At 39.2% G+C, this 27,782-nt stretch overlaps 1 protein-coding gene and 1 pseudogene across 3 annotated transcripts; both read right to left on the bottom strand.

The window, feature by feature from the left end:
* Nucleotides 1-1,033: 1,033 nt before the first annotated feature.
* Nucleotides 1,034-17,286, bottom strand: ARPC1A (actin related protein 2/3 complex subunit 1A). 3 transcript variants are annotated; one of them, XM_062588416.1, is made up of 11 exons: nt 17,158-17,286; nt 15,656-15,800; nt 13,935-14,040; nt 13,234-13,338; nt 9,974-10,196; nt 8,083-8,190; nt 4,534-4,746; nt 3,413-3,488; nt 3,018-3,211; nt 2,302-2,392; nt 1,034-1,437 (listed from the first exon to the last, which is right to left on the bottom strand). In XM_062588416.1, exons 3-11 carry the CDS (start codon nt 13,996-13,998, stop codon nt 1,399-1,401), a joined length of 1,113 nt encoding a protein of 370 aa, XP_062444400.1. In that variant the 5' UTR covers nt 13,999-14,040; nt 15,656-15,800; nt 17,158-17,286; the 3' UTR covers nt 1,034-1,398. The 3 variants fall into 3 exon arrangements, with proteins under 3 accessions (XP_062444400.1, XP_062444399.1, XP_062444401.1); XM_062588415.1 differs by lacking the exon at nt 15,656-15,800; XM_062588417.1 differs by lacking the exons at nt 15,656-15,800; nt 17,158-17,286 and having other exon boundaries at nt 13,234-13,360; nt 13,935-14,038.
* A 4,765-nt stretch (nt 17,287-22,051) lies between these two features.
* LOC134147473 (putative uncharacterized protein MYH16) overlaps nt 22,052-27,782 on the bottom strand; it is a 32,519-nt pseudogene continuing 26,788 nt past the window's right edge.

The following is a 27,782-nucleotide window of genomic DNA, read 5'->3' as shown; positions in this document are numbered from 1 at the left end:
TCACCTACAGAAATACAACAGAAGCTGTCCATTCTGTGGGCTTGTCTTCCACCCTCCCTTTTCAATCATCCGGAACTGAGACACAAGCAATGTATGAAGAAACATTCTGGTTCTAGAGGAAGTTATAAAGTTATTTTTGTTTTTTCTTTTTTTTTTTTTTAAGAAACTTCTACATTTTCAGAAATGAAATGCAAAAGTCTCAAACTCTGTGAAGCAATAGCCTGAGCCAGATAATCCTCTCCAGAGCACAGCCTGGATCAAACCTCAAAGCAGCAATACAGTTATCTTAATGGGACCATCTGAATAGTAAGTCATGTGTAAGTGCCTCAGTGAGTTACCACAGCTCAGAACTAAACTTCAAAAGATACAGCCACCTGGAGACAAAGGATCTGTACAGCAGCTATTGCGTGCTATTCATACCAGTAGAAGTAGCCAATTTCTTCCTGGTCATTATAAACAGTTTTATATGCAGAGCACTCAGCTCTAATACAATCTGCAGGCCTGCGTGATCACATGCACTTAACAGGCAATTTATTTTTAATTTATCCTCCTAAGATTTGGCTCAGCAGATTTTTGCCTCGCGTTTTGCATGCACTCTTCCATTCTTTATCCTACGCACTGCACAGTGAGAAGTCTTTGTACAAATCATAAAAGCTAGCTACAAATAATTCCGGTTATATGCCTTCAGAGAACTATGATCCACTAAACTGAATGAAAAAGATACTTGGTTTAATTTGCTATTATTACTAGATTACTGGATTCAATGCCAGAGAGACAGAATTAGGAGGTAGTAGGACAAAAGTCATGCGTTGTCCAAAATTACCACATTCTTCAAGGCAGTAATTTCCCTAAAAGAAGTCTAGCTGGTTCATCTTCATTTGTGAACTTTTAAGAAACTTTCAGTTAAGATGAACTCTTCCCCTTTTGAGGCCAGAAAATCATGTCAGGGTATTTCACCCTCTTTACTTGCTTTTCTTCCCATAATACCCTTTCTTTTTTTCAATCAGTTAATAAGAATCAAAACACAAAAGAATCTGTTTTTCCTTTTTTATTATTATTATTATTATTATTATTATTATTTCTAGCAGACAATTTACATAAAATTCCCCTTTTAAGTTAGTGATTCATAACTTCCTGCAATAAACTACTTAAGGAGCAGCTTTGGTAAAGAATGGAATGAAACAACCAACCAAAAAAAAAAAAAAAAAAAAGAACAATCACAGCTGATTTCGAAACCAACACAATTCACCAAATTTAGATTCAAAAGAAAATCTGTCAAGCTGTATTTTCTCAGTGTTTCCAAATACTCTGCCTTCCTCCTCCCTTTTCGAGTCTGTGCAGATGTGGGAGCTGCATTCTGTCAAGCAGTTTGTCCTGCTAGATCACGAAAATCCAACTTCACATGATTCGTAGACCTTGAATAGAGGACTCTAAGGTCTTGAAAGAGAGAAAATCTTAGTCACAAACTGCTACAGTATCCTATGTTGGACAATTCTGTGTAAAGGTGGACATTAAAAGAGGTGCAAAACAAAGAGGGTAGTTGAGATTAGACTTGTATCCAAGGGCTAGAAACCATTATGATTATTCATTCCAAACTCCTGCATATACAGGCCAATGAGTTCCCTCTCCTTCCCTCAGAAACTGCACTAAATCAGTTTATAATCTCAGTTCCTTAGCATCTGTCCCTACCTAGCTTTCAGGCATTACTGGAATACAGACAAATTTTTTCCTAAAAGCTTGTGTAGAACTGTAACCAAAAGCTTGGGCAGGTGAGCAGAGACCTCTGTTGGCCAGTCCCAACAAAGCAAGTACTTGAGTGCTTGCTTGAATCTCATCTAGGATTTTCAATATAGTGCTTACTGTACTTCCTAATTGGTTTAGGTAAGTTCTTACTATTTCAATAAATTAATTGAGTGCATGACCCTGCTTTTCAGAAAGAAAGTGAGTGCAAACAGGTAGGAGCAGAAGAGATCTTCTTGCGCCAATGATCATTCTAACCTGACTGTGGCTACGGTAAAGGTCAGAAAAGAAAAGAATTATCAGGATTCCTACAGGAACATAAGTGATCCAATTAAAAAAAATAAGTCTGGATTATGACCATCTACTAAGCAAAGTATATCTGTATTTATGCTAAATCTTAGTTCTGTCTTCCTTATGGAGTTTGTTAGTGGCCCTGAATATCCCAGTCCATATTTCCTAGTGCTAATACAACTTGCATTAGGGCTGAGCCCCAGCAACAGATGCAAGAGATTAAAAACACTACCACATACAGTTTGTGCAAACATGGTAGTAAAAACATACCTTGAAATCCCAGATGGTCATTGCTCCATCAATGCCAGTGGTGCAGAATTTACGACAATCTCGTTTGTCTATCTCATAAATAGACACTTGGCTGAAAATAGAGTGATAGCTTTAAGACAGATGCCCATTCCAGAGAGCCAGAAAGAAGGGAAATTTGGATAGAATTCAACTCCCACTCTCCCAAAGACAGACATGAATATAGCATATCTATACTAGATTTTTGGTACAGTGCTTCAGAAAAGTAAACAAAGCAAAGGATGCCGAAAGCTCTTTTAGTGTATGATGGCTGTAGTCTAAGTATTTCCCTGGATAAAAGCAAATTGCTGCAGAAATGCTAGCATCTTCTGGGCTCATGCACTTCTTTTAAATTCATTATTTTATTCAATTAACCTGAATCATTCCTTTCGACACACACACACACACACACACACACACACACACACACACACGGAAACATTCTTGTTTCAGTCTGCTGACTGGATTTTGTCATGTTATCAACCTTTGGCGAACTACATATTTGATAAGATAGGCTGTATACAAGTTACTGAACTCAATAAGCACAAGCAAGCAGAGATTGCCTGCACGCAGTGTTAATGATTAATTTTACCAGCTTCCATGCAAGGCCCAGAAATTGATAGTTGATATGGCAAATTCAAGTTCCCAAAGCAGCTTGAAAGAAAACTCCTTCCCCTCATTTTGACTTCTGAGACACTCACGTTATACTGTTTTGGTGCAGTGTCTCCAAAGTAGTGTTACGGTCTTCTGTAGTGGCTCTTTTATCCATGTTTCGGAAGCGTTCCATGGCAGAAATATTGCGCTGGATGCTCTGTTTTGGAATGTCTAGTTTGGAAATGAAGGTCAGCAAGCCACGGTCATCACAGTTAAAGAGCATCGGGCAGCAGTCGTGACCCTGCAACCAGACATCAGGAAAGCATGTCAAGAAATATAAGCATCTAATTATAAGGAGAGTTTCTTTCTAATACCTTTAATTGCAGAAATGCAAAGGCTGACACTATTGAAGAAGTTTCTACTACCAACTTCACAATGTATGCCACTTCTCCCTCTCCAAAATACTGTGACACTCTACAAGGAGAAAATAATAGACACTTACAGCTGCCACCATGCTGTTCTCAGAGACAAATGACACACTCAGAAGTGGGAGGAACTCTGTTTTCAGCTGTGAAACCCTGAACACAAGAACATTTGTTAAAGGATTTAATTGAAACCTCTCATCTTTGGCTCCAATAGAACATAAAAGATACTGTTTCCAGACATGGATTATTGGAAAATAAGTCAGTGTAGCTTAGTTGTTGTCCTGAAGTGACACCAGAACGTCAGAAGATTGTAATTTGTAATAAAGGATTTTTTAACCTAATCACTGTCCTGAAAGTTCTATATGAAACATGAAGTTTTTCAAGTGAAATGCTGAAATCATCTAGCATTCTACGTATAAACAATAGCAACACTTTATAAAGAATACTGAAATAGAAAGTGCTGATGAAACTATTAATTTCATTTATAACATAAAACACCTGAAGTTTTAGCACTTAATGTCATCTCTTTAGGAGGAAAAAACCTGCATGTTAAATAAGTTAACTTTTGTGATTTTACAATAAATAAGAATTAACTGAAAGGCTAAAAATTTACTAGATTTCTAAATCACTTTATACTTAACAATATTCCTAGGCAGCTAGTTATACAACTTTTGCCATCAGAGTCATAATTCAAAATTAAGTACAGCAATGCCTGGATGAACAGCAAGAGATTTCTGCTATTAAAATGTACATGGAATCTCTTCCTTCTTGGTTAGAAAGTCATGGAGACTGAAAAGTTACTAGGATAAAGAAGAGCAGTTGGATGCATGGCTAATAAAATATGTTGTTGAATTTGAGGAGGTAAGTTAAAGCCTTGCAACAACGGTGCCTTAAGGCCAAAGGACAGAACTGAAATTTCATAAAATGAGCAACTTATTTTCCAGATCCCTGGTAGGGACAGAGTATTGGTAGTTACGGAGTGGACATGTTTCGCCTAGACTCTTGGATCTATTTATGAGGAAATACTGGTTCCCCAGCCACCAGAGCACACCACATTTTTTACTTTCAAAGCAAATGACTGTACCTTCACAGAACAATCCTTGTAAGAAATTTGTATTATATTCTAAGTTTCTCAAACTAAGCTAAAAACTAACAAAAAGAGTTGTTTGCTAATAACTAACAAAAAGAGCATACTCACATCATATTTTTTGATGCATCAGCAACTGACACTGTACTATCATGACTGACCCAAGCTAGGCGGTTACCGCTGGCAGAAAAACTGACACTATGCACCCATCCGCCGCTTCCAGCACCACCAAATTCTGACATCAGCTGTCCAAAAGGCATCTTGGAGCCCCATGGTGTACTGGCTGGTTTTTCATCGACTTCCTTAATGTAAGCAGAAAAAACCCTGCAAATGAAAGATTTCTGCATGAACATAGACAGAAAAAACTCCTGGGAGTTGCGTATTTCACACCGGAAGCAACTAGATACATCCCAATTCTACCAAAATTCTACCACTACAGTATTTTTTAAACAACAAGCCATTACTGGCTAGGAAACTTTAGTATACAGAGAGAAAGCTATAGTACAAAGGGTGCAATGAATATAGGTTTCTCATAAGTGTTATATTCTGATTCTCTCTCCTTTTTTTCCAGAAGGTGGCATAAAAATATGTATTGTACTTGCATTTTCCACTGTGCTAAGATCTCCCTTTCATCCTTCTGCAGTGCTAATGACCCTCAGAGCTAATTCTTCAGTTAGAGAAAAATCAAGAGTTACAATATATAATTAGCAGCTAATACAAACACCTACAAAATTACCCATGTTTTAAGAACATTCACCTTTTAGTAGGATTTCAGAGAAAGAGAACTGATATTTAAATGCCAAAGAGGCTCTGTGCCACCTTATTCTGGCTCATTACTGAAAGAATGCCTCAAAAACCTGAAATACCACAATGTTTTTACAGCTTTTTTTCCCAGCACTACAATTTTTGAGGTATGTTTAAATAGAAAGCCTCCCCCTTTCACCAAATTCTTTCTGCATGATTCAGACATGCCACAATATGGTGTTCTTGACTGTTACCATGGAAGTTACTGGGACATCACAAGCATAGGATAAGAGTCCATTGAACAGGAGTAGCAAGTGAGTTACACCATACTACTACCAGAGAAACATTTCAATATAAAAGAAAAGCAGTGATCTGACATTCATGATTACAGTAAAACACAAAGAATTATTTTATACTGAGTTAAAGCAAATGTTACTCTCCTTCCTCCTTACATGTGCAGCATGCTCTTCAAAAAGATACTTATATTCAGTTTATTCAAATAAAGGTGATCACTTGGAAGAAGAAAGGTTCTACTGCAGCTATACTAGGTACAGATTTTCAAAGAGTAAGTATGAATTTATAGTTAGCCATATCAGTTTAATTATAATTTAATGATAATCCTTCAACAAACTTAATTTTAAAGGACCATCTGAAAAGATGGTTCTCAATCTGTGGAAATAGGATGAGACATTTAAAGCAACAGCCTTTGACACTAGGCAGAAGAAAACAGTTTCTAAGTAGTGAGAGACCTAGAAGATAACTGTTGGTGTATATACATATTAAAAAAAAAAGAAAAAAAAGAAAAAAGAAAAGTATTTTCACTTACTAAAATCTCCTTCTATTTTAAAACCAAAACCATCTTGGTTTGAAGGTCCCAGCCTTCAAAGAACATTGGAGAATGACTTTTATCCCCACAGCAACATGTCCCAGCAAAAATATAAAATTCTCATCTACGTGGTGCTGTTAAGATATATACATACATATATATATATTTTATTCTAAAGACAAATGGAAGAGGAGCTCATCTAGGCCAGCCACCAAAAAAACTCTGCTGAATACCTATCAACCTGGAATCTCTTCCGCCCTCCATTCTTTTTCCAAAATGTCTCCCACTTAGCTGCTTATTAGCTGCCAGTGGCTTTGGCCAATCCATTTCATAATTTTCTTCAGAACCATCTAGAACAGATGCATACTTCAGGCCCAGCTACCTTTATTATCTTTAATACACAACTGAACATTTCCTAGAATGGAATTCTAAAGCTCTTCGTTCATCTTTAGCAAAGAGAAGATTCTTCGTGGGTTTGGGGAAGCAATCTAATCATAAAAACAGTACCCATCTCCATTAATTTTCCTTTCTTCCTTTAATGTTTCTGTGCGATTTCTGTGATAAAAGAGGCAAGATTATTAAATGATTCATCCTAAAGTACAGTTTTAAACAAGAGCAGGAAGTTTTCCAACTGTTTTACCAAAATCCATTTTTGAATATACATCATTTTAAGAGAAATGAGATGCAGGTCAGAATGAGTTTTCTGATGGGAAACACAAGACAAAGCAAGTCTTCTAGAAAACACATGGAGGAAATTGATTCAACTGCATCTGGATTTTCTTAAAACAAAAATCTAAAAAAAAACATTAAAAGAAAATGATTCACACCTGACTTCTCAATGAAAAGAGGAAAGGAGAGATAATCAGGGATCCAATGCACATAACAAGCACTGGAAAAAACTCTAAGACAGAAGAGCTGAAAATTTGAAGTAACAGATCCATATATCAGCTGACCTAGGTTGACATGCGAAAAGATGTTGGTTCTGGAAGATGAATGAGAATTTTTTATAGCACATTTTAGGAATACGAAGTGAATATGTATAGTTTATCTGATTAGAAATGTAGATAAGGCACAGAATGGAGACAATCCTCCTCTTCTTGTTCTGTTTCAGTTTTAAACCTCTTCTTAGATATAAAGGTATCAAAGGATCGAGACATTAGTTGTATAGCTTTCATTCTGAAATAAGGAATATAATAGTTGGTCCCATCTTTCCCTCCCACTTCTTCTTAGTCATTTTTAGTACACTCTTTGAAGCTTAAAATTACCCTATTATATAAAGGAAAATTCTGCTTTAAAAAAAAAAGCATCTTTCCTTATTATTCAAGGTGCCAGTGATTCAGTAAAATATGAATAAAGGTCAACCATGCTGCAGACAGTTCCTCATGCAAACCTCATTGCAGGGAACCCAAGTGCTCAACACAGAGCAACTTGTAGGACCTATCCTTTACACTGTAATTTCATAAACAGCTTGTCAGAATACTCTGTCCATCTCAAATGCCAGTCTGCTTATGCCAGTCTTTTTCTTAACGTTCTTTTAAAAATAGTACTATTTTGTTATGCTGAGCTTCAGGTGGATCAATTCCCTGACCTTGCTTATCAAATAGCTGCAGGAATGTTAAGGCTAGCACAGGCGAAGGAGAGAAAACAAGTGGCTCAGAAGGAAGAAGGTGAGATACATTCTGGAAGTGCTGAGTTACTCTGACTTTGGAACTGGCATTATGATATTGCTTTTTAAATTCAAACTAACTAGCAATGGTGCTTTTCTACAAAATAGCACTTGTTAGTTTAATTTGGCCTAAGTAGATCTGAGCACTTAGTATATTAGTAGTATTCCAGTGCATTGCTAGTAAAGCAACCTACGATTTTACTAAATTCATATGGATTCCTCAGCAGAGAAATGTTAGTAGTTCAAGTCTGCACGCAGTGGCACCAAAAGCAAAGTCTCTTAAGCTGAGTATTTTAGTAACAGCATTAGTATGTGATGAGCTGTCTTCCATTCTGATGGCACATGTATGATTAACACACTTGTGTTACTGACTAATTTGAACTAGCAACCCAAATTCATTTACAGATGCTTTATTTTCTCTTACCTGCACTTGAAGTCACAGGATCCAGCAGCCAGCAAAACATTGTTCGGGTGCCAGTCCAGGCTAAGGACAGTGGAACGAATGGGCTTTTTAATGTGCTTGCTCACCCACCTGAATAAAAAAGAAGTAAAATGAATAGAAAAATATTTCACTAGAGTCCCTCAAAGCATGAAATATGTCCTAGGGAAAAAAAAAGAAAGAAAGAAGAAAATGAAGGAAAAAATACCCTAGTCAATGACTGAACATGTCAGTTTTGCAAGAAAACTTGCATTATGCTCAACTCTTTCATATACTTAACTGTCTAAAGTAATTTGAAAGAGTGCAGATTCCCATCTATAGTTTAAAATTTTAAACAGTATAAACAAACTCTTGTTGAATATATATCTACATATTTTCATTTGAATCCTATGAATTCATTTGAATCCCTTTTCTAGCCAATTTTTATAATATATCAGACTGAACTCATTAACATGAATTTGGTGTAGTAATTGTCTGGTTCCTTATATCCTATGAACAGGAGCTCATCATCAATTGTGATATGGAACTAAGAAGCACTGTTTTCTTAGACCACTAAGTATATTTCCTCTCCAACTCCCTCCACTGAATTTTACAGTGGTCTCTGTTACTTACTGACTCTTCTAGTCTTTACATTGATTATACAGTAATTATAAACCCCCCAAAGAAACACGTAAACCACTAATAATATGACCAGTTTACTTATCCTGATTATTTAAAGCACAGCGAAGAGTGTTCCTGATGTTGAATACATCAACATAAGCTAACTGAGCCTAAACGTGTCTCACTAGATTTAGTTTGTTAAAATAGTTTACAAAAGAGTAATGAAATCTGTTATTCACTAGATGGCCTTTGAGCTGATGGAACTTTTTCTTTGGATTTACTTCTACCATGAACAAGCAGTTTAAGGGACACGTAAAAGGATCACGTTAAAATTGTCTGTCTTCAACATATGGGAGTTCAATTCTTCTGCAGACAAGTGAAGTGGAGAAAATGTTAACAACCAAATATTTTAGAAAGCAACAAGTTCAAGACAATCTTTAGAATAAATTTTACAGATGGTCTTCTTGTTTACTATCTCCAGATGGAAGACTACATACAGAATGGTAGGCAGAGAAACCCGTGTTTTTATGCATGTTTATGCAATCCAAAATAATTGCTACTTAACATATTGATTTAATTAACAGATGACAGTAAAAGCATCTCCAATGATGACTTCACTAAAATCAAAAGTACTAAGTTTAGATTCCAATGAGAAAAAATGTTAATAAGAAATATTTCTAATAGTCCTATCTGAAATCTATAAACTCTAATAAGAATGTATGGACAGAATATGGAGCAGGTAGGTAACAAGCTTCAACATCTGCTAAATGGACCATCCTGGAGATAACTGACAGACTTGAATTCTTTAATGACAAGAAATGGTCCAAAATAATGGAGATGGAAGACTGGAGTCACAGTTTCTTCATTCAACTAGGGGGAAGGAAATATTTGGTTTTTTTCAACTATACACTTGTGGCAGAGAAATTTCTGGTCTAGAGAATTTCTTGGCACTTTTAGAAAAGCAAAATGTGTTTATGGCAGCCAATTAGAACACATTCATGCTGACATGTATATAACCTGAAAACAGACCAAGTCCAAGGCTCTTTGCGGGGGGGGGGGGAAGGGGCAGCACACGAGTACAGAATTAAAACAATGAATCTTTTCCAAAGGATGTAGGAAGTCCATGATAGAACTGATGCAACCTAGCCCTCTCAATATTCTGAAGACTTCAAGAATTAGTAAAATAGTAAACTAGGTACCACCACTAAACTCCAGGCTTTAGCTTTCCCAAGCAAATCTTAAAGATATAAATGGAAATCAAATTCAAACAGCTCACCAATCATTTTCAGATTCAAAGTAGCACACAGATATAAGTCTGGCTCCACTTCCTACAGCGAATTTATTCTCCAAGGGAGACCATTTCACAAAGGTGGCTGCACGATTAATCCTCAGAATCACGAGGGTTGGCTTCCACACGCCATCTTTCTGACTCCAGACGTAGGCATTACGGTCCGCACCACAAGTTACAATGCGATCACTTTTGGGAGCCCAGTCAATACCTGCAATTTAAACCTCACATTAATAATCTTTTCCCTTTATGTTGTTTGCCCTACAGCAAGCTAAAATTAGAGACAATCTTCACAGTTTTCTACCACAGAGATAGTTAATGTTACAATAGTATTCCCTTGGGTCACTTATTCTACAGACACTATTTTAAGTTATTACAGATATTAGTTTCTCTCTCTTGCTTTCATCAAAATTGCAGATCCCAAATCCAAACAGGATTTGTCTACTAAGGAAGACAGCTCTGAAAGCTGACCAACAGGTGGAGCTCTGCAGACTGGCTAAGATTCCTCTGTCAGCACTCTCCTTTCAATTACTGACTTCTGGAAGAGGTCCCTGTTTCAATAGCAAAAACGTAGCAATTCTCAAAGCATGCACAAATCTCTAACATATTTGCTGCCAGATCACAGTCATGGTCTAAAAGTTTAGATAATAGTGGTTTTTCTGGTTAGAATTTATCGGTCTTTATGTACTGATAGAACCTTTCCATGTATTCAATGACTATTGAAGCCGTGCCACAAAAAATAAAAAAGTTTACCAAGCAAAAATAACAAATGTAAAGGATCACTGTAAGACAGTCTCTGATAAACCTGCCATCACTTCTTTCATTTCCTATGCAATGAAAATATTTTCAACTGGAAAGGTTCATGGGAGCGTTACTTTTCATCTTTTCTTTAGCATCCCCCTTTGCAGTGTGCAATCCTTAATTCTCCTGCCATGAAATTATATTTCAACTGTTTGTTGTAACTGTATTCCCTGAAGCACATAAATGGAAAAAAGAACAAAATATACAGAAAGAATTTGTACCAATTTGTACCATACAGTTCATATGCACTCTATTTCAAAATAGGCTTACGCTTCAAAATTCCAATTTTCAGGAATCTGGTAGTCTGAAAACAATTACATGAGTCAATCTAGCACTGCTTTTGAAAGCGGGAATCCTGCCTCTTTTAACCTCTTTCCCATCACCTCCCTTGCACCAGCAGCAGTGCTGCTCTGACTTCATCGTGAGCCAGCTCAGCTTTTCAACTTAGCAGAAAACTAACCCAGCAAAAAGAGTGAATAACATTCTACAGTTAGTGAATTGAAGCAGCTTGCTGCAAGTCTCAGAATCAAGACACAGGAAGGCAAAACAAAGGACTTTGTCCTTTGTGATCGGAAGCTAGAGGGGCAGCAGCAAAACCACTTCTGTTGGAGGCAGTGAATGGTTTGATCAGTCTGTCTCAGTAGTCTAACCACAGCCTAAGTCTTCTTTTGAAGATGAACACAGCATTTAGTATTCCAAAGGTATATGCTATGCAAGGAAGCAGAGATGGGTCTTTTCCAAAGTCATGAATATTTGGCTTTTCTCTATTGCCAATAGGTACAAGAAAAATGCAGAGACAAGCCTTTGGGGAATGGCACGTCATTTGTAAATTCAATCCCAGTGACTCTTCACAAAAGAGCATAAACAGCTGTGCTCTCTGACAGTAAGAACCAGATAAATTACCTAAAGTTCCTGCATACTCCCATCGGGCAGATGCTTCTGCCCATTACTGAGTTGAGAACAGAAAAAAAGGATATTGCTGGTTTGGAAAAGTGCTTATATTAATTACTTTCATTTCTTTAGAGAATAAAGCCCTTATAAAAATATCACCAAGGAAAAAATAGCAAATTGAAAGACTACCACAGGATAATTCCATTTTAAATATAACACCTTGTGACTCATCCTGATAGCTCTTACATTTTCATTCTGGATCTACAGATATTCTGGGTCTGCAGTAATATATACTCAGATGTTTCAAGTCCAAGATTGACCATTTCAAGACTCATCTAAGTGGAATTTTACCCTAGAACTACACTTTCCTCGAAAAACAGATTTCCAGCCACCTGCATTGGAAAAAGTGTTAAAATGTGAAGTATAACCCACATTGTCTCCTCCTGAACCTGAACGAGACTGGAAGGGTAGATGTATCAGAACCGAACAGCAGTATTTTTTTAGATAGGGTATTAATGTCAAAGCTTAAAGATTACTATTTAAACGTGGAAGAGGTTTCTACACTCACATTTCTAAAAAGTCTACTAAAAGTCCCATCATTGCACCATCAAGCTGCTAAACATCACTGCCTCTAACATCTCCTCACTGACTTCTATGATGTATAACTTCAGCAGCAGCACAGGTTTCTGAAAATACAAACTGGAAGAACAGCGTAAAACTGTAGGTTGTTAGCAATGAAGGATATTATATTGGATGCGAATTAAAAAGTTCAGTTTGAAAAGGAAGTTAACTTTCTGTAGGATTTCTGTTTTGCCAAAAAAAATAAAACACAGGTATAGAAGCTATTCACCTCTTCAGTAGAATTTTAGTAAAGATTTTTTGCTTACTTCCTTTTCACCTAGCAAAGTCAGTTCTTAAGGCTTTTCTCATGCATCTGTGTTTGAAAGGTAACCCCCATTCTTTCTGCTCACTGAGAATGCTACACAAATATTCTTCTGCATCAGCACAGAGGAAGGGAAGGACTGCTTCTCTCAGCAGCTATGGCAACTTTAAATACTTATTAACCTATAGCCAAAGTACTATAGCAAAGAGATGCATTGATAAAGTTGGTGAAATGAAGTACTTACACAGTTGTTAAAAAAAAGTTACTTATTGCCATCAAAAACCAGAAAGCAACACAATAGTTATATACTTGATGAGGATTAATAACAGCATTTGAATTAGAGCAGCACGTTTCACCAGGAGAGCTTGTGATACAGCTGGATTACTCGATAAGACAGAAAATTGATTCTCATTATGTTAATATGGATGAAAAATAAATAAAAGATAACCAAAGAAAGGCCCAAATATATCTTTTTCTTTCTAATGTTTGCTGCACACAGTTCAGGAAAATGCTGTAAAACTCTCCATAAAGTGAGTATGCCAGCCTATGAAAAGATCTATTTACTTGACACTTGCAGATTTCCTGTTTGGATACTCGGGCTCAGGGAAGAAGGGGGCTGCCAAAGGTAAAGAATGTCCTTAGTCATGTCTGGCACAATATATTCTTCTCTTACCTGTAATATGTCCGTTATGTTCCTTTAGCTCATGGGCTTTTACCCACTGGTTCCCACTCTTCTTATAGATGTGGACTTCATGATTATTAGGGCTAATGGCAATCTCTGGAGGGAGACAACAAACAATCTAATAGCAAAGAAGGCTTTTTAATACCAAATGCTTTATTGGGAAAGACTTTTCAAAATATTCTATACTCTAGCCTCAAATTTCCAAGTATTACATGTGTTTTGTAAATCAGAGGACAACACCCCAGGATAACGTCAAATAATTACTGTCATAACATGGCTATGATACAGTCACACAGAAAGACAATATATTTCGAATATAATAATCCAAGCTTTATCAGAGAATTAGGGTATTAAAAAAAAGGGTGGACTTTGTGGTGGGGGAAAGGAGGAAGGCAAAAAGAGTAAGAACTTGGTCATACTTCCATGTAGATTCAGACCAACAGAAAAAACCTTCTGAAACACTAGTAAGACTACATTCATTCATTCAATCCACTACCACAGTTTCAGTAATGGATTTAGAAAACTGCAGATTTAGAAGATTTTGGATTATAAACATAGCATTTAGCATGCAGCACGATACACTTGACCATACCTCTTTAAACATGATCCAGAACATTACAAGATCATGGACTGATAGCAAATAGAATACAACAAAGGGGAAAAAAATAAATTAAAACTAATCCATTACTTACGAGTACGATCTCTGTTCCATGCATGGCAGGTGATTGGCTCTAGTAAAAACTGATGTAGAGACATTCCGAATTAAGAGTTATTCCTATGTTTTAAAAATTGAAAAAGCTGGAAGATGTAAAAGTGAAAACAAACATTTTAAAATCAGATTAAGTATTAAAAAAAAAAGTCTTCAACATTTGCCAAAGTTGTTTCAGTCCATTATTACAACTTATACACAGAAGATGACAGCTTTCTCAGTAACTACGTAAGAGCGCTAAAAAGCTGCCTTCGCCATATGCCCTGCTAACTTTAGTAGGCAGATGAATTGTAACTGTTCTGCTTACTATAGCTAATTGTAATTATATATAAAAATAAACTAAACTAAAAGTCATACCCTATCGCTTCTTAGTATATCCTCAGAGGTGACAGTCAGGTTCTCTTCAAGTCTAACAAAGCTATTAATTTTACTGTGAAAACAGAATACTTTTAAAAATCCATTTAGGTACAAATCTCAGTGAAATGACTCAAATCTCTGACACGTATTAAGGCTCACAGGCAGCACTACAATAAAATCTTTCTTTCTTAATATGACAGAAGATTAAATTGACATGTCCAGAACATTAATACACAACCATAATCTGCAGACATATTGTTTGATAAAATCATTTACATATATCCTAGGGAAAATTACTAACATTATTAATTAATTACTAATTTCTTCACATTAATACTGGCACTTAACTGCTTTATAGCTGTTTTCTTCCCCAAGAGATTCAAATACTAAGAGAACAAGCTAAATTAGTCTAGTTTGTAAATATTTTAATTTATTAAAAAAAGAAAAGGAAAGTTGGATACCCATTTTTTTCTTAACTTATAACAGCATTTAAAAATACAGCCCTGAAATCTGCAACTGGAGATGCACCGGCCAGCAATTACAAACCGGTTTAAAATCTCGTATCATATTCTACGTCCCATACAAATCAAGAGCAGCATAAATGGATGGAAGATAACACTATAACAGCTCGAGGTCACCTGTAATAATTAAAATGTGCATAGTTCAAAACATACAACTTAGATCTGCCAATTCCTTTTTCCTTCCATATATTCCACTAAATTTCACAGCAATTTATTCTTGGCTGATGGATCAAAATCTTTTTACCTCTACATATACATTTACAAAGAAAAAATCTCTGTGATGTCATTCCAAGACATCCACACCCATTCTAGCCCGAAATTACAACATACCCAAGTATGGCCATGTTAGCAGAGGGTGGAGACTTCAGGGCAAGGTAGGAATTTGAGGCAAACAGGAAATGAATGGCAATCCAATAGAAACTCAGGAGTGAATGAAAGATGAGTAAGTTCTAACTGAGTTTAGCAATTACTATCACACCACTAGTACAACAAACATACTGGAAATGCAGAATCCTAAAGTAGAGATGATACAGCACCTCAACCAATGCAAATAGGTGCAAAGACTTTTTTTATTTTTTTGTGAAGAAATCAAGCACTGCTGTATTAAAGAAATGTGACTTACAATTGCATTTGAAGTATACTTCAATTGTAACTTCCAGCTATATGAGCTTTAAGTCCAGTTCATAATTTTAACTGACATGAATTTCATGATTCTTCTAATAATCATATTCTGCAGAGCAAACTAAGCTATTAAATATATGCAGTGCTAAGCAAAATAATTAATTATTTTTAATTAATGTGAGAATGTTGACATAATCTGAGTTACCTTTGACCTTGGACAGCCATGATTTGAGATTCCATGTGTTAATGTAAGCAAAACATGTCTGCAAATTGCTTTTTCCACGATCTTGCCTTCGTACTTGCCAACATGCAGTAGCAGCACATTTCCATATACAGGAAAAGTTGAAGAGCTGTTCTACCAACAAGGAATGCTCAGCCTTTTCTACTCTTTCCGAAATAAAAATGTAAAAACATCCAATCCCCCTCCCTCCCCAAGGAACGTAGCTATTTCAAAACACTTTCTAATACAGCCCTGGAATTTTCTCCACAGATGGCACTATGTATAAATAATACAGTCCTATCCTAATAATATCTAGGTCAGGGTTTTTTACTTACTAACCTACTGGAGGTTCCAAAAAGTTGTTATCTTGGAAAGAGGTATGATCCACCCTTGCTCAGTGATAAAGAGTTTCTCAAGCACAATAACCTGTATTGAACAACAGCTTCCCGTTTTGGTAACAAACTCATAAAAAAAAGAATATCAATGATGACCTCAAAAAGCACTACTATTTCTTCTGTCTAATCTTGCAGCATTATTTTCTTTAGGAACATAAATCTTAATGAAATCTTCCAGCTATATTTATTTCTTATCAATGCGCAGACAAAATCAAACTCGCACTTCACTAAAGAAAACACAACTGGCTCAAAATCTTGATACAATCAATATACAGTAAAATCCTCAATACCCTCCTGCAGCCAGTCTCAGAATCTCACATAGGAGAAAGGTATACTTAGGTTAACTTTGTTAGCAAGGTACTTAGTGTAGCTATTCTTTATCTTTTTTTTCCCCAAATGCAGAGTGACTGTCCTTGATTTCAGTGCAAAAATATGGAAATCTTATAGACTTGTACAGCACAATCTTCTTGGGCATGCAGGCTGAAAGATCATAGTTGGGAAGGACAGGACTCAGCTGCTGTCATTCCTCAATAGGGTAAAACATATGCGATATGCGGCTACCGCTGGTCAAGCAGCCAGCAGGGATTCGGGTTTGGGATCTGCGATAACACGTGTGTGAGAGAGGTAACTTCTCAATCTTTGCCTCTTTCCAGCTGCCTTCCCATCATTGTCGAACACCCGGGCGAGAAGCGCCTGCAGCCGAGGGCTGCCTCGCACCGCTGTCACCCCCTCCCCAGCCACGCCGCGCTGCTCTCCCGCGGGGGGACCCGCTCGCAGGCAAGCCCCCGGCCCGCCTCAGCGCCGGCCGGCCCGCACGACGTAGGTGCGCGCTCCCCGCGGCCCCACGCGCGGCGCGGGCCGGGCCGGGCCGCGCCGCCCCCTCAGGGCGCCGCACGGGGCCGCCGCCGCCGCCCCGGCGCCACAACCGACCCCCCCCGCCCCGCGCGACGCCGCGCGCGCGCCCCTCCCCCCTCCCCGCGCAGGCCCGCGCTGAGGTAAATCCATCCCCCCCCCCCCGCCGCCATCCCCGCGGTACCGGCAGGGCCCCGTGGCCCTCCGCGGGTGGCAGGCCGCCCCCGGCGCGGGGCTCACCTGAGGCGGCGGGAGCGGAGCGGGACTCGCGGACTCTGGTCAGTCAACGCGACTCCGCTCCGGGCGACGGGAGAGGGAGCGGCCGGCGGCGGCGGCGGAGGCCGAGGGGAGGGGGGGAGGGAAAAGGGGGGGGGCCGGCACTGACAAGGGAGCCAGGAAACGCGCTCTGCGCCTGCGCGCCGCCCGCCGGCCGCCCCGCGGACTGCGCCTGCGCCGCTGCCGCGCTGCGGGGGCGGGGCGGGGAGGGGAGAAGCGGGGCGCGCTGCGCGGCCGCTCTGCGCCTGCGCGGGGCGGGGCGGGGCGGGGGCGCGCCTCGCGCGCGCCGCGCCCGCACCACACACAAAGGAGGCCGTTGGGCGGGGAGGGGCAGCGCGCATGCGCGGCGGGGAACGCGCGGGCAGGTTTCCGTTACGGGGGGTTTTAGGGTCTGGAGAACGCGCTAAATTCTCTCTGGACAGGGTCGGTTTGTCTTTCCTGGTGCATTTTAGCCTTGTGGGGTAAAGGAGGCCACGTCTACCCCCGCTGGAGGGAGCGGGAGCCCCGGCGTCTCCTGGTCCGGGGCGCTCGGGGGTGTGTGGAGATGCCGTGGCCGCTGCGGTTTGCGTGGGCAGTGCGGCCTAGTGCGTGGGTCTGTCACGGTGTGGGCAGAGCCCTGTAACTGGGGGGAGGAGACAGTGGGAAAAAGGAAAGATAATCTTGGCTTCTTCGGGTTAGGTTGAGGTTATAGCAAAGTAAAGAGCTACTCCTTCCCTGCATTTCTCCCTCTTGGAGACAAAAGGATTGGGAGGTGGGAAAAAAAAAACGCCAAGCTATTCAGCACAGAGGTTAACAGTCTTTTCCTGCCTCATTCAGGAGCTGTAGGACCTTCCCTCCTATGTGGCTGGAATATAGAAAGAAACACAGTTGCATTTCTTTACTCTTAATTCCCTGGAGGAGTTGCAGGCCGCTTTGGATCAGATGATTTGGCTTCTGTAAAACTTGACTTGTAAACTTAATTGCCTGTGAAAAATAAGGAGAGATGCGTGAATGAGATATACTGAGGGGCAATAAAGTAGTAAGCTTAATTTCTAGTCCCAGGAAAAATAAACAGTTTATAAGCATCTAAAAGGAAATGAGAAGGTGAATGCTAGCTGGTGTGGCTTTGTCAAGAATGAATTGAGCCAATGCAATTTCCTTTCCTGGCAATGTAACAGGACTTGCAGATAAGGGAGAAGCAATACATGGTATATACCTTGATTTTCCTCCACCCCTCCGTCAACAAACCCCCATCAGGTTTGTTACACTGACTTGTAGGATAGTCTTAATAATAAACTGAGAAACCAGTCTAGATGATATCATTCAAAGGGAGTTGCAAAACTGGTTGAGAAAAATATACTTGGTATCGGTGCTTCTGCAGGGTGCTACTCTGCGTCCATTACTCACCAGTGATGAAATGGAGAGTATAATTGCTGCATTTGAACATGAGATCAAGTCTCAGGGCAGCATAAGCACCTGGTCATAGAACTAGAATTCAGAATAGTAGTTCTATGAAAAAAAGTAGGATGCAATTCAATAACAGGTGCACAGTTGTACCAACAGAATTACAAGACGGGAACAACTGGGCAGCTAACTGTCCTGCAAGAAAGGATGGAGGAGCTGTAGTAGTTCATAACCTGAATAGGTATCAATAATGTCTTGCTGCTGCAGAAAAGACAAATGCCATACCAGGGCAATGCACATTAAGAAAATTGTGAGTAAGGCATACACAGAAATTCTTCAGCTCTATTGAGTTATATAAAATCTTTACTAGAAGAGTGTGTCCACTCTTGGTCTACACACAAGAAAATAAGGGATGATTTGGAGACCAAGATGAAAAATACGATCAGAATCGTTAAACCTGTGAGTTTTACTGAGGCTATTGAGAGAACACTGGGGAAGAAGTAAGTCTCCAAATACATAAAAGGCTGCTGCTATGAGGAAAGGAACAATTTGTTCTCTTTTGTCCACTGGGGGCAGAGCAAGAAGTCATAAGCTAAAATAACAGCAAGGGAGATCTAGGTTACAATGTAAGAATTTTTGAACAATTTGAACTAGCTAAGCACTTTGGAGCTTGATGAGGTGTGGGCTCATATCAGAGGTTTTTGAGAATAGATTTGAAAAACAGTTGTCTGGAATGGCATGAACGCAATCTTAAGATCTTACTTTTGGGTGGGACGCTAGATTAGATGGTCTCGTGAACTGGTGTTCGCTGTGGTTCTGTAACTGAGATCTGTAACCATTGTGGCCCTTACTGGCTTAACAAAAAAACTAGATCAGCTGCACGGATTAAAGATATACAGCTAGGCCAAGTAAAATTACATAACAGGAATTAAGTTATGTTTAAGTATGGTTTTATGTTTACAAAATGATTTTCACCACATCAAGTGAAAGTCTCTAAATGGGGAGCTCTGCAGGAGCTCAGGGCTTTTAAACATTAAATGTTACAGTCTTGTCTGCAGTAAAGGTTTTGGAGAGCTTTCTACCTTTGGTCTTGCTGTATTGGTGATGCAATTGTGCTGTGCTAATCCAGAAAGGATGTCAATGTTTTTGTTATTAAGGCCTCATAAACTAGGCTGAACTGAGCTCAGTAAAAGTAGTTTAGATACAATCCGACAGTAAGATATTTATGGAAAAAGAAGTTGGACTGGGACATCTTTAGCAGTTATTGCCATTTTTTTTAAATAGCAAATCCGTGTAGTTGGGTAACAGCTCGTCAAAATGAGGTCTTTTGAATTCAAAGCAGGCTATTGTAGGTAAAAACAGGTAGTTGCAAATGCAAATATTTGCCTTGAGAGGTGTTCTAGATGTGCATTGTTAGCTCCGGTATTTGAAATTACAGCACTCCCAACTACAGAGAGAGAATCATTAGGTCTCGTGTTTAAAAGGGTAGACAACAAACATCTGTCTTTCCTACTTGCGTTCCCTGACGACTTCCCTAGAATAGCTATCTAGACTGTAATAGTTCATCAAAATCTGTTTTCATCAATGATCTTGAATTATAAAGAGCATTGCCGTAAGATCAGGTAAAGTCACTATTGGTTTAAGTTAATTGTGAATTTGGGGTTCCTAAGCAGGGCAAGTCAATTTATGTTATTGCCCTGCTTTTTAGCTGCTTAATACAGTCTTGTTTGGCAACTTCTGTTTTAACTTTGGGAATGTGTGAAATAGTCGTAATACAGAATGAGAAAAGAAGATGAATGCTTTCATGTTTGCATTTTGACCAAAATTTTACTGTACAGTCTCTTTTGCATTCTGGCTTTCTAGGTAGCAGAGAGCTTGATACTGACTGCTTTTACCCTCTGCCAGGTAAGATTTGCAGTGAAATGGTAAGAGCCTGCTTCCTCAGGCCAGCAGGCCCCTAGGCTCTGACTCTAAATGACCACCTTTACAGCAAAGTATAAACAATGTGACATTTGGCAGCACCTGTCCTGCTGGTAGGCTGCTTTTCAAAGGTTGCGTGCCTAAATGCATTTGTTGTCCAAGCAGGGCTTGGCGAACAGTGCCACAGTGATAGTGGGATTTGGAAGACAGCAGTTTTAACACTAGCTCCCACAGAAAATGATCTCCACTAGAAAAGTGAAGAAAATAGCAGCAGTATTTATCACCATTTTAGACTCTGACAGCAAAATTGTGCCTTGATACTGTTAACACTGGCTGGCTCAAGGCATTGAACAGGGAAGAAGGAATGGGAAGAAGACTCTTTTTTTGTGGTAGCATTACAGGTGAGCAACTCTGACACAGTAAAAGGGGTAGCATCTCAAAGCGGCAACTTCAAGTTTTTCTATACAATAAGCTCTATTAAGAATAAGCATTAGGACTATCAATGAAAAGAATTATTTCTGTCCCTGAAAGGAAAAATGCAAAACCCATGTTAGCACAGAACCTTTTCAAGTAATACTGGATGTGCCTTCTATCATTGCAAGTATACTCAAGTATGTTTGCAAGCTTTCAGGTATGACACAGGTAGTTCTCTCTGCAGATAGTTGCAATTTTTTTGTCTTTCTTTCAGTCTCTTTCCCATGTAGGTGTCTTCCTGATATCCTAGACTTCTTTCCATCACTACTTCAGCAATTGTTTAATAGGCAGCTCTTGGTAAGATATGCAGTACTCTGGGGAGAAAAAAGAGGACACTGAAGCTGTATTGTAGTAGCATCTTTCTTACCTTTGAGAATCTTGCTAGAAAGAAGACAGAATTACTCGAATGCCCAGGCAAATACCCATCAAAACATCCCAAAGGTCTCTTTTGAAAGAATCACTTTTATAAGCATTGATGTGCAGCCCCTTCTTTTTTCCACAAGTGGAAGAAAGAGAGAGAATTGGAACTGGGTACTTCTTGCTTTGTATAGTTTGTATTCCTGTATTCTCTGCCAGAATACTGGAATGCATGGAAGTGTCCTGGAGTACGTTGTCAAGGTTCCCTGAGGTGGTCTTTGCCTGAGAGAAATCCTGGCAGTGCAATTTTGGCGCCCTTAAGAAAAGACCGATTCCTTAATCGGCATACCTCCTGGAAGAGGGAGGAAGCATCCTATCCTGTTCTTTTCTCTTTTCTGTTCTATCAGTACTGAAAAAAAATGACTGCAGCCATTCAGAACTAATCTCCATGCATAAGCACACTTAGGGAATATCTGTTACATTTTGTAGTGAACTACATGAGTTACCTAGTACTGAGAACACACTTGTGATTCCTCATCTGTGCCCTACACCATTCTCTGCTCTGAAAAGTGCAAGGCAGGTGGGTTCAAGCCTGTGAGCTCCAGCTTCCAGACAGAGGTGCCTATTCCTCAGCAGATGACGTGAAAGGAGGGGAGCTTAGACACTTCGATGACCTCTGCAGAGGTGAAACTTGTACATGCTGAGACACTGGTGAGCAGTTTGTTTAAAACTCATTAACCCTCTCCTCTGCATCATCCAGTTCATGCATCATCTTCCTGTACTTGGCCAGGCTTCAGGTAGCCTACTCTTTCTGTACCAGAAAAGATTAGATTTTAAAAGAGAACTCTTTGCACTTAAAAAGTTCCAAAATGTGTCTGGCCTGTGCTCCTTCAACATAATGACAGGAAGGTAAAGTCATGACCGTGGAGAAGAGTAGATAACTTTTTATGTGCATGTATGTGAATACACAATTTTAAGAGACTGGGGACAGGAATTAGCTGCAAAGAAGGGAGAGGGGAATAATCTTCTTTAGAGAATGATGTTTGTTTTTAGGTGACTATCTCAGTATGTGCATGGATGTCTTCAATTGTTTAAACACATGCTCTGGCCATGTCTAGGGATGCTACAAGTATGAACTGAATGCATACTTCCTGCAGTATGTGTTCTGGAGATACAAAGTGCCTAAGTGCCTGGTATATGCAAGGTGAGACTGTGTGATTAAATGGTGAGCCAGAGCAGCAGATACATATAGCCTCTTTTCTTTGCCTATTGCAAATTTTCAGTTTGTTCTGCAGCTTCTCTGCCAGTTGCTTCATGCACTGGTGGTTGGCTTTATGGTCATCTTTTGTCTGGAAGACCAGCTTTTAGGCATCGCTCATTCTTGAGCGGAATTTTCAGTCTCCATGTGGTGTTTCTATTTAGAGTCTAGCCTTGTTTCCAGTTCTTTAATCTGAAAAGGACCATTAGGACAAATGATTACAGAAGCCTTTTTAAGTGTAGATTTGGAAATACGAAGATCAGAAGAAGAATAGGGAGGTGGTATCTATCCCAGCAATTTAAATATACTCTAGAGCTTTGTTGTAGTGAGTTCAAAAATAAACAGCAGGTCGTGCCACTGAAGGCAGTACACCTTGCAGGTTGTCCTTTGTGGCTGTAGACGAGTTGCAAATAGCTGTGGCTTGCTACTGCTGTGCACTGGCACCACAAAGATTCTGATCGGTTGATTCTGTGCATGGTGCAAAGAAGTGCTGAACTTCTCTTGCACTCCGGTGGGCTGAGTGTGTCCAACATGTATCTTCTCTGCCCAGATTGGTTTTCCTTAAATTAGTGCATGCCCTCTGGGACATGCTAATTGTTAAATGAAAATGTTATTTTCAGATATTTGTGCTGAATGGAAGCTCAAGGGCAGGAAAGTTTCATAGCTGCTCTTTTGAAATGATCTTTTTAATATACTTGGATGCATATTTGTTACCCCGGTGTTGAGTTTCATGATGGTGCATTTTCCTCCCTTCCAGACTAACTACTCAACCTCTTCCATCTTTACTTGCAGGTCTCTTATTGTGATTTCATAGTTCTTGCTGCTTTCCAGGTGCATGCTGTGATCCAGCTCCTGACACAGTTCTGCCATGTGAGAAGCCTAGGAGGAGGGTAAGAAACAGACTGTCAGCACAGCTATTTATGCAGAGCGTTGGAAGCTAGGAGATGTAGACCTGATATCTGCATGTTCTGCATGGCTTCTGAAAAATTTTTCTGGATCTTTAATTTCTGTTTATCACAGGCTGCCTTTCTAAAGATAGCATCCACTATGCATTGAAATCAATGGAAATAATCCTTGTTGAATTAACAGACTTTAGGTTAGAACATAAACAACACCACTGAGTGGTGGTGTGCTTGCTTTATACTACTGGACTGGTCTAAGGTGTTACCCACATTTACTATTAAGTCAATAGTTTTGGTTTTAATGACACCTACTTAGACACTTCAGAATTTGTCATTTCTACCTTTTGATAGAAATAAGGTAGATTAGAGTGTGTTGTAAATGGAAGGTGAAGATAAAATCTAAATTTGTAGTAACTGAAAGCACAAAGGAGGCAGAAGGCTCAGCCTCGCTATGGGAAGAAATGCTGTGCATTAAATCCACAACTAGCTATGTATGATATTTCTGAAGTGCCAGTTGTCAGCGTAGTGCCAATGGAGCAATCTGCTCAGTGCTGGCAACTTTTCTCCCCTCTGTGCCAATTATGAATGTCATTGACTAGCTAGAGAGGGAAGCCAGCCTACTCTTTGTTGGAGGCCTGTTAGGTGTGATGAGTGGAGTTGTGTAATAAGTGAAAGAAGGGATAAAAAGAGAAGAAATGGAGGAATTCCTCAGGGTGCCATCTGTGATATAGATTACTAGGAAGGCAGAGAGGAAGTGGATTTCTTCTTTTACAGATTAATTTTGCCAGACTGGTGCAATCAGAGAGCTAACATGCATTCTGCTTTTTAGATTCATAAAAAGCAAGTGCTAACTTATATTAACAGTGCACTTTCAAATCAGCACTGGAGAGAAATAATGGAATATATACCTAAGGTTTCCAGCTACCAACATAAAGGGCATAAGGGTGGAGAAATGATTTGCGTCAGCCACAGATTTCTTTGCTCTCTGATCAGCTGCTTGGTACTCGCTGATGATTTCCTCATGCTCATTAGTAATGTGTTGAAGGTTAGACTGCAGCTTTCATTTAATAACCACCAGGCTGTGATTCTAGAGGGCAAAAAGAAGTCTTAGAGACCCGGCATGTCCTATCTGCTCAGCTCTGGGGCTTCCATTTAGTCAACAAAAAGATGATTTGTTCATCATAGTTTTCTACAGAGGTTACTTTCCTTTATAAAGCAGTATGCTGTTAAACCAGGTGGGATTCCTCCCCTCTGTATCTTCATTGGCATACACTGGGATCTGTATATTCATGTGTTCCATTTCATGTGCTTTTCATTTCTTTTCATGTGTTGCTAAAATGCTAATGTGTTTTTGAGGCAGAAATAGATCCCCCTTGTTTTTGAGGTCCTTGATTCTGAGCCTGTTTCACTGGTTTTCTGTGTATGTGGATTTGAATTTATATATCAATATTTACTCAAAATTATGCTGCAGTAGCAGCAAATGGCTTCAGACTTGATGAAACTGTATCTGATTGCAATCTCAAACTAACAGTCCCTGTTCTAGAGTTTACAATATGTATGTCTTTTTATCTCCTGGAAAACATGAGCCCACAGCTCATTTAGTGCTTACTGATATGAATCGTTGGAGGACTTCTGTTGCTGTCGTTAGAGGACTTTTGTTGTTGCTGTAAAAATAAAAAAATAAAGTTTACTCTAAAGAACGACTACAATGGCTTAATAAAAAACCCTACTTTCTAGAAATCTAAGCTGCTCTTCAAGAAAACAGTGTCAAGTATATGTGCCATTGTGTTACAGAATGCTCTGCAGGTTCTGTGCTATATAGGTTTTGTAAAACAAATGAGCTTAAAAGACAAAGCCTGATATGGAGATAGCAGTTCACGTTCCAAAAACTGTATCCTTTCATCATCAATCAATTGGGAGTAAATGTACTGGTTGCATTTTTTACCTATCTGAATAAAACCTGCGTTTATAACTCAATTCTCATAACTGATGTCCCACAATCACAACTGAGAAATGCTTCCCATATTATCAGTCCTTTCCAGAAGTCTGTATTTTATACTTTCTTCATTGCAAACCTCAGCACATGTAGTCCTTTATGGAAAAGAACTGCGGAATGTAATGGTGAATGTTAAACTGGCTTATTAAGTATACCCACAAAATGAAATGACAGGTATGTTATTTCATATGGCAGTCTGCAATGGAAGGATGCTTAAAATTTCACTAAAATGGATCTCATTCTCCACTACATTCTATGGAAGAAATCCCAGCACCATGGAAACAACTAGAATTTTACACTGTCTCTTTTAAAGTGTTTTTTTCAGACATGCTCAGCACTGTCTTAACTCTTCCCCCGCTGAACTTGCTGAAAGTTTTGTCATAGGCTTCTCTAGGACCAGAGCTGGGCCACCATCAATATGATATTTCTAAAGACTGAGCTCTTTTTGTTCTATAGAGTTGTCCTGAGGATCACTGCTGTGTTTATCTGTTATTTACCAAATCCTGCACTTCTTGCCCAGAGATTGATGTTAAGAATTGATGTTAAACCGCATGCACTCTTGACAAAGCAGAGCTATTTGTGCAACAGCTGCCTTGTCTGTACCTCGTCTTTGAGTTCATTATTCCCCTCTGTGACTTCTACCAGCTCTTGCTCCAGTAGTTTGCAAAAGCGCTCTCCAGGCCAGTGTGCCCTGCTTCCAGTTCTGTCTACAGCAGGCTGAGGCTGTGTTCGTCCAGGTTGTTGTGCTCCCACAGCTCCTCGTGCTGGTGAGCATCCTCATCCGTTTGTATTTGAAGGTCCTGAAAGAAAGATCAACATAAATAATGAATTGAGAGGACGCTGAAAGATACAGGATGTCTCTGCAAAGCTTTCTCTAAAGAGATGTCAGATTTAAAAGACAAACAAACCAAACAAACACAGTACTTGATGCTAGGATCGTGTATACCTGTTTTACATCAGTGAAAGATGAAAAGGTGACTAAGAGCATTATACTTAAATTAAACTGGTGCAACCAAGGTTTGAGTGTGTAACTATTTAGAGAGAAGCACAGATAGTCCCTCTCCCTCATCACTCTTTTAGTTACTAAAATTAGATTGTTGTTGGCAGTTATATCATTGTATTCCAACAAAGGGACTAAGCTTTTATTTGCTTCTATAATTCTGTTTTTGATTTGAAGAGGTGAAAGAAGCTGGTTAGTTTTAGTTCTCAGTTAGTTTCTAGTCCATTTCATCACTGCACCCTTCAATCAGCAAGTATAGCAGGGCAATTTCTCTTAAAAGCAAACTTCTGTTGTTTTAATTGCAAATGCATAGTTCTTTGGATATCTAGTTTGGCAAAAGCTAATAGGAATGCTTGTCTCTAAGGTTTGTTGAAACTACTGCAAATTTAAATTGGTATAAGTGGGAGAACTAGGGCTTTTGAACAAATTCAGAGTTTGTATTCAAGGGGTCTTTCCAAACAAGAGCACACAATCTAGTACTTTGTTGCTTAAGCTGTACAATAGAACTGGTATGTTTATGTTTTTTAATTTAGGGACCTGTTTCTACTCTTTCCTGGTTACCTTGGTCTGCTATTGCACTTTTCTCAGTGTCTTAACAAGCTCACTGCTGTTCCTGTTGGCATGATCCATCTGGATTTCCATTTCATTCAAGTCAGTTTCCATCCTCTTGAGCCTGAGTTTTTCAGCACGCCCCTTCACTTCAGTCTCCAGACTCACCTGCAGGGACTCAATTGCACACTGGTAATTCTTTCTGCAGAGCCCAGTGAAGCATATGTTACAGCATTCTGTTATGCTGAGTCTGATCCAGCCTTTGTATCAGATTGCTGCCTACCAAATAATAAAAATACAATAACTTTGAAACCTGTTTAAAAATGGGGTATCAAGACTTTGCACTGTGCTGTTCTTGAACACCTTTATTTAGAATGTAGACCTGAGAGAGCTCTTAGGAAGTAGTCTTAAAAATCCTACTACCTGAAGTCTTGATCATCTCTTGTTAAACCAGTCCCACTAAATGTGTGACAAGACTGCACTTAACTTCCAATAATGGAGACTCCATGAGCTCCATACAATCTATTCCAAGGAATAGTTCTCCTTACAGTTAGAAAATTTTGCTATTATCTAACTTAAATCTCCTAGCTTTGGTCTTAGCCTATGATTTCATGTCCTATCATCACTATATCTGGTTGCTTCAAATTTCTTTCCTTTCTCATGGATTCTCCCTGTCAATATCAGTTTTAACCTGACCAGTTCTGAATCAGTTTACTTTCTTCAACCTGCAACAGAATGTACGACAAGTAG

Source organism: Rhea pennata, chromosome 15 (assembly GCF_028389875.1).
Source record: "Rhea pennata isolate bPtePen1 chromosome 15, bPtePen1.pri, whole genome shotgun sequence".
Classification (NCBI taxonomy): domain Eukaryota; kingdom Metazoa; phylum Chordata; class Aves; order Rheiformes; family Rheidae; genus Rhea; species Rhea pennata.
This window is presented reverse-complemented; position numbering and strand designations above follow the sequence as displayed.

What these genes read in the sequence shown, in the direction of transcription:
- ARPC1A (XM_062588416.1), bottom strand. Translation starts at nt 13,998, where the DNA reads ATGTCTCTACATCAGTTTTTACTAGAGCCAATCACCTGCCATGCATGG. An exon ending in TCCTGTGACTTCAAGTGCAG is followed by an intron (nt 4,747 to 8,082) that starts GTAAGAGAAAAT and finishes TTTCATTTGCAG; the next exon opens with GGTTTTTTCTGCTTACATTA. An exon ending in AGAACAGCATGGTGGCAGCT is followed by an intron (nt 3,212 to 3,412) that starts GTAAGTGTCTAT and finishes GTCTGGTTGCAG; the next exon opens with GGTCACGACTGCTGCCCGAT.